The 14413-nt window shown below is 33.4% G+C and overlaps 2 protein-coding genes across 2 annotated transcripts; one reads left to right on the top strand and one right to left on the bottom strand.

The window, feature by feature from the left end:
• Positions 1-1538: 1538 nt before the first annotated feature.
• On the top strand, positions 1539-3281 carry LOC114275405 (zinc finger protein 1). Its single transcript, XM_028217443.2, has 2 exons — positions 1539-2504; positions 2681-3281. Exon 1 carries the CDS (start codon positions 1698-1700, stop codon positions 2502-2504), a length of 807 nt encoding a protein of 268 aa, XP_028073244.1. The 5' UTR covers positions 1539-1697; the 3' UTR covers positions 2681-3281.
• A 3655-nt stretch (positions 3282-6936) lies between these two features.
• Positions 6937-9234, bottom strand: LOC114275418 (uncharacterized protein At2g39795, mitochondrial). Its single transcript, XM_028217456.2, has 3 exons — positions 8839-9234; positions 7792-8117; positions 6937-7312 (listed from the first exon to the last, which is right to left on the bottom strand). The coding sequence occupies exons 1-3, from the start codon at positions 9076-9078 to the stop codon at positions 7153-7155; spliced, it is 726 nt and encodes a 241-aa protein (XP_028073257.1). The 5' UTR covers positions 9079-9234; the 3' UTR covers positions 6937-7152.
• Between the last annotated feature and the right edge of the window lie 5179 nt (positions 9235-14413).

Genomic DNA, 14413 nt, shown 5'->3' with positions numbered 1-14413 from the left:
CTCAATCCACACACTTCATATTCCAAATATATTCATTTAATAAAAAATGTGTGCTCACTCATATCTTCTTTATCTTCCAAACTCTAATCCTAACCAGCAATCACCTCATCAACGACAACGCAACACCACTGTTATCACCTCCCTTTCATTTCTAGTCGCCATCCCCACCTACAAACTCACCCAACGTACACACCAAATTTAAACCTCCATTGAAATTGTGTTTCAGATTTTGAAATTCCAGTAAACTTCCATTGAAGGACCTCCATAGAAGACCTCCATTTTGAAATTCGTCACTGGTTTTTTTTTGTTTCTTGCAAAAAATTAATACATACATTTTTCTGTTTTGTTTGGAAGTATAGTATCGAACTAATATGTAAGGTTCAAAGGTACACTATCGAACCAATGTGTTCAGATGTTGAAGGTCGAACCAACATGTTTTGTTCGAATGTTGATGATTGAACCAAATTCATTGGTTCGATGGTTAATTTCCGAATGGAAGCGATTCTTTCGATACTGGTAATCCGAATGGTAAGAAAATTGGTCTTTTTTCCAGATCTAGGTTCCACGACGCCTACGATGGTGGAGAAGATTGCGTGAGGGTGGTGTGATGGTGAGGCGGCGACGGGATGAAGATATTACCATATTTAGGATTAGGGTTTAGAGGTGGTGGGTGGTCGTCGATGGCTACTAGTAGTAGGTAGTGGCTAGGGTTTTCATTGAGGGTTAGGGTTTTGATAAAAGGAGAAAGGAGTATTTTAGTAGTTTCATTTTAAGACAAAAATATAGTAAAAAAAATTCATTAAGTGGGTTGATAGAGAGTAAATGACGCGTGGAAATAGAATTTCTCATCAGTTGTGCCTTAGGTATGATTCTTATTTGCACTTCTACCTCCATCAATTTATAAAAAAAATTCCTTTATCATTTATCTAAAATTCTCCCTCATTCTACTAAAAAAAGAGGACGACTACTACTACTACTAATAAGAGAATAAATAAAAAGAAGTGATGCCTCCACAAAAGGTCCAGAGGAAAGCCCTCCAAAGTAGTAGGGAACATGGTGCACCAAACAGATAGACTTAAAGTACAACAACACCACACAAAAAAAAAAAAAAAAAAAAAACAAAAACAAAAACAAAAACAAAAACAAAAACAAACTGTTGAGTCCACATAACAAGTATGGTTTGTCCCCCACCTTATTACTCTTCTTAAAATGCCCAAAACTGCACATTGTATTAGGATGTCATCAATCATCCACCATTTTTGTTACCCAATAAAGCACCTCTCTAGTACTAAAAAGCATCTTCACCTTCTTCTTCAACAGCTTCTGTGGTTATGGTGTGAGCCACATATTTAAAACGACATACATTCATTCATTCTAAGAAACTTCCAAACCGAACAAATTTAAAAAAAAAAAAAAAAAAAAAGGATCAAACACTATACAATGAGATTGATTTTTATATACTACATACACAATCAGACTAGTTGATTAGATATAGTTATATATAGTGGAGCTCCAATCCGATTGAATACCTACCTCTCTCTCTCTCTCTCTTTCTCTCTCTCTCAAATATTATGTTGTAAAATAGTATCCTTCCCTACATAGCATAAATCATTTACTTCCATCAACAAATATTTTATCACCTGCTATCATCACAAATTTCATATACAATAGAGGCTGCTCACAAAATATTATATCCAATGGAACCACTAACAAAGAAACCATGTCCTTTTGAGGCTTCAAGCTTCATCAACACACCAGAGGCTACTTCAATGGAGAACCCAAAAGAGGACGCACAAGAAAAAAGAGAACAGCAAGAAGATCAAGAATTAGAGAGGATTACCGATCCAAAGATTGATCTCAAGCTCTCTTGCAAGGACTCCAACGATGTGTGCAATCCAGAGCTCAATCTTCTTGATTGTTTGAACATGGGTTCGGCTCAAATTTCATCCGGAGCTCCCCACATGCCCGATGCTGAGCCTCGAGTTTTCTCCTGCAACTATTGCCAAAGAAAATTCTTTAGTTCACAAGCATTAGGGGGGCACCAAAATGCCCACAAGAGAGAGAGGACTCTTGCAAAAAGAGGGCTTAAAATAGGGTCACCTCTAGGGCACTCCTACTTGCACCATTATCCTAGCATGGCTAGTCTTCCTCTCCACGGAGGCCCTCTTGGAATTCAGGTTCATTCAATGATCCATAAACCTTCTTACATACCAAGTTCTTCCGGGATTAGGGGTATGTATGGACAAAATGGGTGGTTAAGGCTTCCTATTGACCAACAGCCGACTATAGGGAAGCTAGCAGTAGATAATTATCAAGCAAGTGCAGCAACCGAACCGTCGTCCCGAGGTGGGATTGGGAGATTTGGCACAGTAAGGATGATGACTGGTTCTCCAGCTGATGAGGTGATCGGTGGCAGTTATTGGTGGGCAGGTGGTGGTGTTGGTGGTCACTTGAAGACTAATCAGGATGAGATGCAAAAGCTTGACTTGTCCCTCAAGCTCTAAGTAATTTTTTTTTTAAGGAATCTCATTTATATATTTGATCCTCCTCCTACCTCAGTTTGAGATTTGGTTATAATCCTTTTTTTTTTTTTTTTTGTTAGGAGTAATATTTTTGTATATTGATCATAGAAAAGTGTCATGAAATTTGGTTTCTTTGTTCTTGAATTGGAACTATTCAGCTCATATATACGTTGCTGTGCGTGTGTGGTGTTGGGAGTAGATCTTCTTTCAAGGTATTTTGGAACCACTTGAAGAAAAACCAGTATAGTGTTAAGCATCCTTTCTTTCTGTAATAAGACCAGAAGCATCTAGTTGTTACCTTCAAGAGCAGGAAATTGGATGAGACCAAACATAGAGCTAGAACAGATCATGTCAAGAGCAGCACAAATAAGAGACAAGCGGCGTGTCAAGGAACCTATGAAATGGATGCCCTAGCCTTCCTCCCTTTACCTTAAAACGCAATGGCAAGGACATATAGACTTTCGGACCTAGCTTCCCGGTCCTCTAGGTTTGTTAGAAGGGAAATCGTTTTGTCACGAAAAATGTGTGTGTGTGTACTTTTTGTTCATTTATGTTGGGTCAGTCTATCTGCCTACATCTAAATGTATTGCTGGAACTTCATGTCATTGTTGTACTTCCATCTCTAAATCTAGAGGAGATGCAGTAGAAAACATTGTAGAGAGAATTGACACCTTTTAGAAAGCTACAAACTTCTGCTAATGTAACAATTACTTTCCAAGTTAATTTTCCTACTCAAAAACTAAAGACATATTCTTGATCTTTTTCAGTCTTTAATCAACAGCTTGGTAATAGTTTTAGTAGATCTCACACCACATTCTTGGTTCAATTCTTCATAAGAAATCAAATCTGTCTTCACAATGAAAGGGTAAAAATCTGCATCATTTCAATGACAACAAATTTAGACTCTGTTTGGATAGATGGGTTTCAAATGAAGAAATTTAAGGTCAAATTTTACAAAAGTATAGGAGTGTTTGTTGGGAATCTGAAAGGGAACAAAAGTATTTTTTTTAGTATCTTTGTACAACTTCAGCATGAAGGATTTAAAATAACAACTACTACATTTTTATTTCAAGTCTATCACGTTAAAGACATCAAGTTCAACAATAAAATCTATATCTAGATTATCAAATCTAAATTTGAGCTATTCCCCATTAATGATTAGTGTCAAATCCTCTTATTTCAAATTTAAAATCCAAATGCAAACTTGTAAGGGAATCTAGCAATCATTTTGAATGGAAAAAAATAAAAAACAAAAAATATAAAAAAGAAGAAACCCAGGAGATCTTCTAATTGACACCCTTGAGGCGATGTGTTTAGATCAAATAATCTACATTACTATCATAACCCTATAGTCTCAAAAATTCACCCTATAGTCTTAAAGATGCACCCTATTATCGAGAAATGTAACAAAATCTTGCAATTAAAAGACATTTAACTCATTGTGACACCTCAAATTAATCACGGGAAGATGTCGGTTGCTTCCTCGGATTAAATAAATGCTAAATTCACTATCAACAAGAAGATTACATGGAAAATGTGAACCTGGCAACATCAAAATATTATATAAAAACCAACCTAATGAGTTGGGTTACACTTCAAAACATCACTAAATAAAAGTAAAAACTGTTAATTCGTCCTTGTGCTCAATTTTTAATGGACAATGCTCTATAATTCTAGATTAAACTAACAGAGGATATGTTTGTCTTATTCATGGTTAGTGTACGGAGTTTAATTAATTATGCAATATCTAAATCTAGGAAGATTTGGTTGTATATTAAAATCTAATCAAATAGTCAGTCAGTCTCAATCTCAACACATTTTACTTAATTTCTTAGTGAATTATTTTTTTAGGTTGCCATTAATCTAAACCTAGCATTGTTTTGATATAATGGGTTTTTTTATTGCACAATAATTTGTCATGTAATTTGACTTGGCATCCTCTAAGTATAATTTATAGACTCCACATAATAGAACTATTATGACTTTCTTCCCTACCTAAATTAGGTATGTAAAAGGAACTTGAAACTGTTACTAATTTAGGAGCCTGAAAGAAGAGTATTTTTGGTCAATAACTGTGTTCTTTTTTTCTTTTTCTTTTTTTTGTTTTTTGTTTGAGTGCATGAGTTTTGATGGACTATGAACTTGACCATGAAGACGAGAAAAGTAAACATGAAGACCCCATAAGTAATAGAAATCTCAGATTTCGTAATATTTCCTGAAAAATGCGATAACACACCGAAAAAGCATATCTTTCAAAGGAAATTCAATGCGTCGAACAAATATATATTGCTCATGATGGAATAATCATATCAGTCTCAGTTGACGTAAAGGAAAAATTGCAAGACAGGTAATTTATCTATGAATGATAATCACAACATGGTAAACAAAGAACACAATACCTGTGCAAAAAATCTATTAAAAAAAATCAAATTAAATTTTTTTTTAAAAAAAGGACTGCTAGTTGGTTCAGTCTATTTAAGAATGGATAGCAGAGAGAGCGAGTGGTTGAGAGATGACTATCAGTTTCACTTACCTGCCTACAAAATTAGCATACTAAATATGCACTAGTTCATTTTGATGACAGGAAAAGATTTTTTTTTTTTTTTTTAAATGAAAAAATAAAATGCATTAGTTAAGTAGCTTTGCATACACTATGCATTTAATCATAGATGTATATATGCACATAGGTACACATAACATGAACAACATATCAAGAGAAAACAATATACCGAGCAACATCTGTTTCCACTTAATTTGCTCAAAATTACGGCTTCACAAATCTGGCTGCAAGGATGGTGCAGAAGTGATTGTAACACAAACCTTCTAATCAGTCACAAGAAGTTGAGTTTTGTGTACGTGTACAAGTGCTAAATTGTTTGGACATTATATTCATATGCCATTTTCTCCTTTTTTGGATTTATTTTTTTGAATATAATCATTAGACCAATTATGTCTGAATCTGGAGATTTAAGCTTGTGAACAAGCCTAGGTCGCCTTAGAGCGAAAACAAGTTAGGCCCAGCTACACTGATAGACATATTCATATGAACTTGTCAACTAGCAACAGGCCAACAGCTCAATAGCATAATAAAACAAAACAATGGGCTAGGCAGAACCAATCTACACCACTTCTTCATTTTCATCTTCTTTTTTTCTGAAATACTGTTGGACGTTAGATACTCTACGGTCCACCATTAGGCTACAGTTCCCTTTACATTAAAAGGGTAAAGATTGCATATAAGATAAGACTAGATATAATGATGTGTAAAATCCACGAGGGTTGAATCAACATCCTAACATATGGCGACAAAAACGCCAGAGAGCTCTAAGAACAATCATTCTTAGTATTGTATGACAAATGGCATTAGTGCGAACTCAATACAGTGCTCATAATTCCGTTGTTGCTCTGCCCTATGATTCCTGGGGTGGTACCATGATTACCATTATGAATCAGAGGGTCAGAATGGCAATCTAATAGGTAAAACTGTTGTGAAACGAGATATGCAGAGTTTTATTATGTATGACAAGCTATACTCAACGCATAACATCTGTAGAAAACAAAAGTGTTTTGATGATTAGAAGAAACAGAATGCAATAAACCATAATAAAATTTAGATGAGAAAGCAAGACGGTAGAGGCAGATGATATCACAATGACCATATTCATTGCATGCTATGGATGTTTTACTTTGGTAAAATCTAAAAGAATCCATAACCTCCGCAACTTTAATAGACTACCATTCTAAAATCTCTCAGCAACCTTAATGTTGGAAAATTATGTTGAGACTTAACCAGGAAGAATTGTTTCCTAATGTGAGATAGTGTACTAGTAGTGTAGGCGTATCTCAGTTGCATCCCAACTAATATATATATTTTAGCAGCAACATAAATAATTTCATGAGCATAATGCTGCCCCTAATAATGGATTTGCCTGCCCATGCATACTGTCCAGAGTTACCCATGCTATATTAAAGGAACTTTCTACATAATGCAGTCGGCCAATTTTATAGATTTATGTACCTCGTACAATATGGCTTTCATCCTCTTGAATCAGTAATAAACTTGTACCTAACAAGTTCTAGTACCAACTCAACATCTTATTCCATCAACATGAAAAAAGCGGTTTAGATCCACTAGATGATATAACTCTAGGGAGCTTCATTTCAAGTCAATGACAATGTTGAAAGCCATGTAAAGTCTCAAGAGTAAATGTCTTTATTTTGACACAACCGTGCAGACTATGGAAAGAGATTATTAATTCCGAGAATTTGAGTTCATAGCTCAAGAATATGGCCACAAAGTATTTGGAACAACTACACAATTCAGTAACAAGAGTCATAATGAGTTGAAGGTGCTCAAAACTTATGCAACCATTTGGGACCAATGATGACATGGTAGTCCCAGACCACTGAATAATTTTCCTCAAAACTCTTACAGTACTTTATTTGGGTCTCCTTCATTATGTTCTCGAGTATTCCCACGCAATTTACACCCCATACATGCTACAGGAGATACATGCTTGAGCAAAAAAGAAACACAAATATTCTAAAGCAAGAATTTCATTAATCAATTCAACAATTGAAAGCACAACACCTAGTATGACAGAGGAAATCAAAAAGTAACTATAATACTCTATTTCTCCACAAAAGACTTGGCTTTTGTCAACCATTGAATAAGCTCACTTCTATCCTTGTTCATCATAAATTCATGCAAGAATACAGAAAGGTCATCATTTACCCCCCTTGCCTTCAAGAAATCAAAAAGTGCATTTTGAAGCTTCTTATCCAAATCCCTGAAAACAACCAAATACATAAACCAAAAACAGTCACGGCCAACCCCAATATTGCAGACAAGTGCACACAAGGTAATACTTGATCAGGAAGAAGTCATAAGAAGACAAAGTAAACAATACAATGATCTAATATCTAACATTTTATTTCCAAAATACTAGTTTGCATGTAGCCCTAATTGGCCTCAAATTGAAGTACAACTATGCTGAAAGAAATATAGATATATATACATATTTATTGAAAGCTTTACATTCCAATGAACAATAAAATAATTCCATGAAATTATGCTGAAATATTATAACAAGAAATAAATGAGAAATTCAGCTTGTCACAGCCATAAACTAGATAATACAAACTAAGACAGATTTAGTTCTAGAAAAAAAGGAAGAAGGATTGTGTGAATTCATTGATAAACTAAAAACACAAAAGATTTTATTATGACAGTGCATGACCATGTCAGAAGAAGGAAGGGATGTCACACCTAAAATTAGGTCCCATGTAAGGCCGAGGCCAAGAACCATCACGTCTAAAGATGTAAACTTTCTGAATCTCAATAGAATCCGGCCAAGCAGAGCAGACAAACTCCAGATCACATTCTTCTCCCTTTGATATATCAACTAGCAAGCTTATGTGAAGGCACACATTTTCTGCAGTACTATCATCACCGGATTTTGGAACTATAACAGAACCATCAAACATCGTAGCCTCAATTTTTATAGTTTCATTCTCTCCAAATTTGCCCCTCAACGTAATCCACTGTTCACCAGGTCGATCTTCCACTGTGAAGGCATGAAATTCCGTAGCTGGCTAGAGAATTTTAAATAAAATGTAAAACCAATAAATAAATAAATAACGGTAAGGATTTAGAGTTCACTTTTTTGGTTGCTGACAAAATGAGATGGACAATAAACAAATAAGAACTAAAACAATTAACATCCTACTTCAGAGGAAAGAAAATGTAAGAAAAGGTAAAGAAATCAATATTGAAAAGCAAAGAAGCTCTGTTTGGTTTCAAAGAAACGTAGGAAAAGAAAAGTATGAACAAAGAATTCCCATTATCTAAGACCTAGGAAAACTAGAACCTCCAGCTAGCTGAGCTGAATAAAAACAATTTGGATAAGCGGAGTGAAGACATAAATTCCCATTATCTAAGATCAAATTTCAATTTATTTTGTTTTTAATTTTTTTTTTTTCAAAATTTTCTTCTTCTCTTTTCATTTCTTAACCCACCAAACAGGTACCTATAACATATTCAATTTACTATTTAACTGGCTCAGCTAGTTCAATTTTCCAGGAATGTAAAATCAATTCACTATGAACCATTGTAGACTAGTATCTTCCAATTCCTTCATTTTTATGCAAAATAACAAAAGCTACATAAAGAATCGAAATTTATAAGTACATTTAGAAACCCAAAACTGGAAAACAGAAAAAGAAACATTGGGTCCTCAAAAACATAAATCTTCTAAAATTTTCTCTTCTTTTCATTCTACTTTCTCGGGAACCAAACAAAAGGGAGGAAGGTTACCAAGCAGGGAGGGGCGTATTCAGACTGGTATTGGATCTCGTTGCGGAGGATCCTGATGATGTTGGACTCGAAGGGTGATTTTTGGGAGGTGTCAGTCGACATTTGGGTCCGGGATTGGGCGAGAAAATTGGGTATGTGTCTGTTTGGTTGGCAAGAAAATTGATGTTGTAGAAACTGAGGCATTAGGGTTCTGCAAGAGGAGAGAAGTGAACTCCGTGAAGCATGGAGAAATCGAGCCATCGCAGTGGCGGTGACTCTGACTGTGGGAGTTACTGGTTTCACTGTTTTGTCCTCCGATGAGAAGACGAGGGTTCAACGAGGGTTTTGTCCTCCTTGTATTTTCTTGGTTAAATTACACTTTGACCCTTCATGTTCGATCATTTTCTACTTTGACTCTTCACGTTTGTTTTTATTTTTTTATTTATTTCGATAGTTAACTTATGTTTAAAATTAAATAGAAATATTCAAATTTTAATATAATAATATTTTTTTTATATTATGTGAAAATTAACATTATATTTTCTGTTTAATTTTTAATAAAAGTTAATTTTAAAAGTAAATTGAGAAAAATTTTAAAAATAAAGGGTCAAAATGAGAGAAGAACAAAAAAAATTCAAATGTCAAACTGAAAAAATGTCCAACCATAAAGAATGCAAAGTGTAATTTATCCTATTTTTTTGAAATTAAATTTATATTTCATAAAATAAAATAATATATCATTCAGATCTATCAAATAATTCCTTATATTAAGAAAATTTTAAAATATTAATGAAATTTTATTGTCATATTCAAAATAATATCTTTTGGCAAGTAGGTAAAAAACAAGATTTTTGACTTTTTTTTTATCACACCCCCTCTTTATTTTTTACACATTTTTAAAAAAAAAAATTATATAAAAAAAAAATCAGTATTAACCTACTTCCCAATAACCTACTTCCCAAAAACAAGTCATGTTATTTTTTAGTTGACAGTAAGGGAAAATTTGTTGGGCAAAGTTAATATTATTTGCTAACCACACATAACATTAATGATTACAGTTAGTTAGTTTAATAAGAGTTTGTATTTTATTAGAGGATTAGTGTATGACCGTGTCTGAAGGTGCGATCTAAGGTCAAGTTTGGTATCTTCAAAAAAATCTAAAAAGTCAAAAAGTCATTATCTTAATTAAGTCACATCACCTCTCTGTCACATCACTTCAAACCCAACTCATACCCAACTCATATTTCATAAAAAGTCAAAAAGTACATTTATTTAGGACACCCCAAACAATCCCTAAATAATATTGGAATTAGAATATAATTGTAATGTGTATATATTATGTTTAAATTTATGGAGCCTGTAGTATTTTTTGATAAAGATATTAAAAAAATAAAAAATATATTATTCTCTTTAAAGAATTTGTAACAATTTTACTTGTACCACACGATCTACAGAACTTAAATAAAATAATAACTTACCTTAGTGTATGCCCCCCCGTATCTAAAGACACAGTATAAATAATAATAAGATCAAAATGTAATTAAATATAATTTATGTAATTTGTTACTAAAAATTTAATAGAACTATTTTTTTTTTTTTTTTTAATGATGTTAGGTTTCTCAACAAATATATGTTAAGCATCTGAATAGCCAAAGCTATTTGTTATTTTTTTAATAAAAAAAAATTATTAATATAAAAACAATTATTTAAACAATCCTGTGCAACAATCCTATACAATTATTTAACCAATCCTGTGCAATTATTTAACCAAAGCTACTTTTTATTTCCTTCTTCTACTTTTTGCTTTTGTTCTTTTTTGAGCAGAGAGCTTTGTCTCTCTTTTTCCTCTACGTCTCTCTCTTCCTATTTAAACTCCATTATTGCTCAAGTTTAAGCTTCAAATGGGAGTCATAACCTAGTTAATAAACATTAAAAATCACAAACCCAAATCCAAATCTTAGAAATAAAAATCCAAACACAATGAAACCTTTCTGAAATCAAAACACATTTCAACATGAAACCCATTCGAAGTAGAACAGAGAGAAATTTAAAATTCATGTTAACTTAAAAACAAATTATAAAATCATTATTATTAAAATTTATAAACTTATCACTAATTTGTAAATTTTTTTTCACACTTACCTTGTGCGGTTATTTCACCCAGATATAATGATCAAAATGGAGCTTTTAAATAAAATTGCCAACTTAATTTTTATATATATAGTGAATTTAATCATTTATTTAATAGTGAATTTATATATATAGTGAATAAATATAATGCTAGGGATACCAAATTTTGTGAACTCCACACTCGTATAAATTTATATATAGTAAAAATTTAAAACCTATATCATTTTTCATATATATCCCTTTGAAATAGAGATTCAAAAGCAAAACCAATATCTAGAGACAATCAAAACCACTTCAACATATGTGGTGAAAAAAAAAAAAACTTTTACTAAAATGATCAATATCTATATATAAACAATTTTGATCAAATCAGAATAAAAAAACAAAACAGGGTAACCAAATCTCAGAACAACCAACACGCATCATCTATTGACGTATGCAATAATCGAAGAAATCATCGAACACTTTTGGATTGACATCGATATCGTTTTCTTTCTTTTTTTTCTCCCTTGATTGTATACACTGGTATTTTATTTTTGAAGGATCTGAATCAATGAATGTTGAGATGTAAAACTATTCTCATCGATTTGGAAGAAGGGAATTTGAACGGATGAAGAGTTGTTGTAGGTATTACTTCTAGTGGCAGCAAATGAGGGAGAAAGAGAGGACATGAAGAGAGAGAAATCTTTCTTCAAACCCAAATTTGTGTTCTCTCTATACAGCTGTAACTGAAAAATTCCAATCTAATCGGTTTCAGCAAACAAATCAAAAATCGCTAAGAGATTTCAAGTAGCAGAAGTAGTATTCATCAATTTCATTTCTGCCAGCAGCTTATGCCTTGTTTGGTTGCAAAAATAGTGCCGGAAAATAAATAAATCCAAAAGCCCTACCCAGCTGATTACTATTACTATCAAAAACATAAAACATATGTTTTAATAATTTATTTTCTTGTCACAATTTTCTTGGCAACCAAACAGGGCCTTTAGTGAAATACGAATATCACATAAAACTAACCTTGATGTTCTTGAGCAATTTATATCCAATCATTCCAGGCATTAAATAATCTGTCATTATTAAATTCACCTCCAAACCCTAAAATCAAATCGTCAAAAACCACAATATAAATCACCAACACACATGCACATACACGCACAAACTAGATAGAGAGATACAAACAGTTCACAGAAGCTATTCACTTATGGATTTCAAGTAATCAAAAAATTAGAGGCCAACCTATATGACCCGTAAACCAAACTCTAAAATTTTTGATAACCACCAAACCCATTTGATATTAAAATACATATACATATACATATACTAAGTTTCCATTACAATCTGAATCCAACAGATTCTAAATTTCATTAGCAATCAAATACTTTTCCATTACAAATACTTTTCCATTTAAAAAAATAAAACTCTGATAGCAAGATATAAACTAAGAAAATATCGAACAAAAACACGCAGGTTTCTCAATGGAACACAAAACATAATGTATTGCAAATAGATAGCAAGAAAAGGGCATCAATCAGAAGGAGACAGATGAGAGTTTTGGGAGCTAAAAATATATTTTTGGATTTAGGGAATGTTTTGAACCCAACAGATTCTAAGTTTCATTAGAATTAAATACTTTTCCATTACAAAAAATATAACTTTGAATACAATTTTTTTTTTTTAAAAAAAAAAAAAAAACAAGGCATGGAAATGGTTGAAAAAAACAACCTAATAGAAAAAACACCCAACGATTAGGAGTTCAAAAAATTCTTAGAATCTTAACCAAACAGATTCAGAAAATTAATAATGCATATAAAACTCTTAGAATCTTAACCCAACAGATTCTTAGAATCTTAGATGGAGAGATACAAACTCATTTATAATGCATATAATATAAGTTTATTGAATAGAGATCAAAGTATTAATCAGGGAAAAACGAATTGCATATCAATTTCTTTTCCCAGCAGATCACCATAATGAACCAAAATTAAACTTTGAAAACATTCTTAGAATACAGCTCGACAGAAAATTCTTAGAATCTAAAACCAACAAAAAATCAATACAGCCCGACAGAAAATCAAAGTTTGAATACAAATTTTTTTTAAAAAAATGAAAAAAATGGCATAGGCAAACAACCCTAAAATAACCTGTTTACAGCCTGATAGAGAGAATTGAGCAGCGAGAGAATGAGAACATAAAGAGAAGGGGAGCGAGCATCTTACCTTGCAAGCCAAGAGTGGAGAGCAGACTTTGCAAAAATTGTTAGAATACAGCCCGACAAAAAAATTTTAGAATCTTAATGTAGACGTCCCCGAATGCCCCGGGAGGGATGGCTCCCGTTCCGTTCGTATTGGGCTCACTACAGTTCAGGACTCTCAAATTGTCACGGTTCTTAATCTGAACCAAAGAGTCCAAATCCGACAAATCATTTTGAGAAAACAGAATTTGAAAGAAGTGCCAAACATGGACTGCTTTGCCAGATACAGAGTCGCCACCTAAATATTTTATTTTGGAGAAATTTAGGAAACCCTGACTCGCTGCCTAAGGCCACGTGTCCATCATCACCAAAGTTGCCTCGGCTCGGGAACTTGGGTACGATTGGGGAAGGTCACTTCGTGAGCGCCCCCGCTCGCCAGATCAAAGATCGGCCTCTACTAACCATGATATCTAGTTTTGAAAACTTTATGCGTTCTTATTTCGGTTATTAGCCTAGACTTACTATGTGATGCGCACAGCATACAAGTATAGACTGGATCGTCTGAATTGGAACAAAACATTTCATGTTTATTATTGAAAGTGGTTTGATGGTGCTATCCGCAAGTAGGCTAAGACGTGGATTTGCCACCATCGGGTGGGCTTAGAAAAACATGATTTTGCCACTATCTAGTGGGCTTAAAACTCACAGTCAATGCATTTATTCCAATTCAAATAATCCAACCTTCACCCACAGGCATTCAGGCAGTTATATCACATAAGCAATTAGCCTCATGGTAAGCATGCTATCATGGCAGTCATTCACACGCATGCAAGGATGCAAAAGCATAAAACTTACCGAGTACTCCAAGCCAAAACAGAAGTTAATTAGAAATCCATGCATGATCCTAATTATACAGAAATGCCTAATGCAACACATGCAAAAGTGCAACTATAGCAGGCTCGGCTATTCTAAACATGACATATGAAATGCTACAGCTAACATGTATTTAACTTGGAATTGAACATACAATGCAGTTAGTATGATGCCCGGTGCATGTAAGACAGATGAATGAATCCAAACATGCTATCATACTGTATGCTAATTGAAACATGCCCTAATCTAACCATCATAAGCGGGTAAATAAAAGGGAGAAAGACGTGGTGTTGGAAGACATACATCACACACACGCACACTTATTACAGTTGTGCCCTTGCGCAGAGGGTCCGAATAAATAATATAGTCCGAATGTCCGAATAAATAATACAGTCTAAATAAGTA

Source organism: Camellia sinensis, chromosome 13, assembly GCF_055761805.1.
Source record: "Camellia sinensis isolate YWXY chromosome 13, ASM5576180v1, whole genome shotgun sequence".
In the NCBI taxonomy this organism is placed as follows: domain Eukaryota; kingdom Viridiplantae; phylum Streptophyta; class Magnoliopsida; order Ericales; family Theaceae; genus Camellia; species Camellia sinensis.
This window is presented reverse-complemented; position numbering and strand designations above follow the sequence as displayed.

Coding starts and splice junctions, on each gene's coding strand:
- LOC114275405 (XM_028217443.2), top strand. CDS start 1,698: ATGGAACCACTAACAAAGAAACCATGTCCTTTTGAGGCTTCAAGCTTC.
- LOC114275418 (XM_028217456.2), bottom strand. CDS start 9,078: ATGGCTCGATTTCTCCATGCTTCACGGAGTTCACTTCTCTCCTCTTGC. Junction 8,118..8,838: donor AATACGCCCCTCCCTGCTTG/GTAACCTTCCTC, acceptor AAAATTCTCTAG/CCAGCTACGGAATTTCATGC. Junction 7,313..7,791: donor TACATGGGACCTAATTTTAG/GTGTGACATCCC, acceptor GGTTGTTTTCAG/GGATTTGGATAAGAAGCTTC.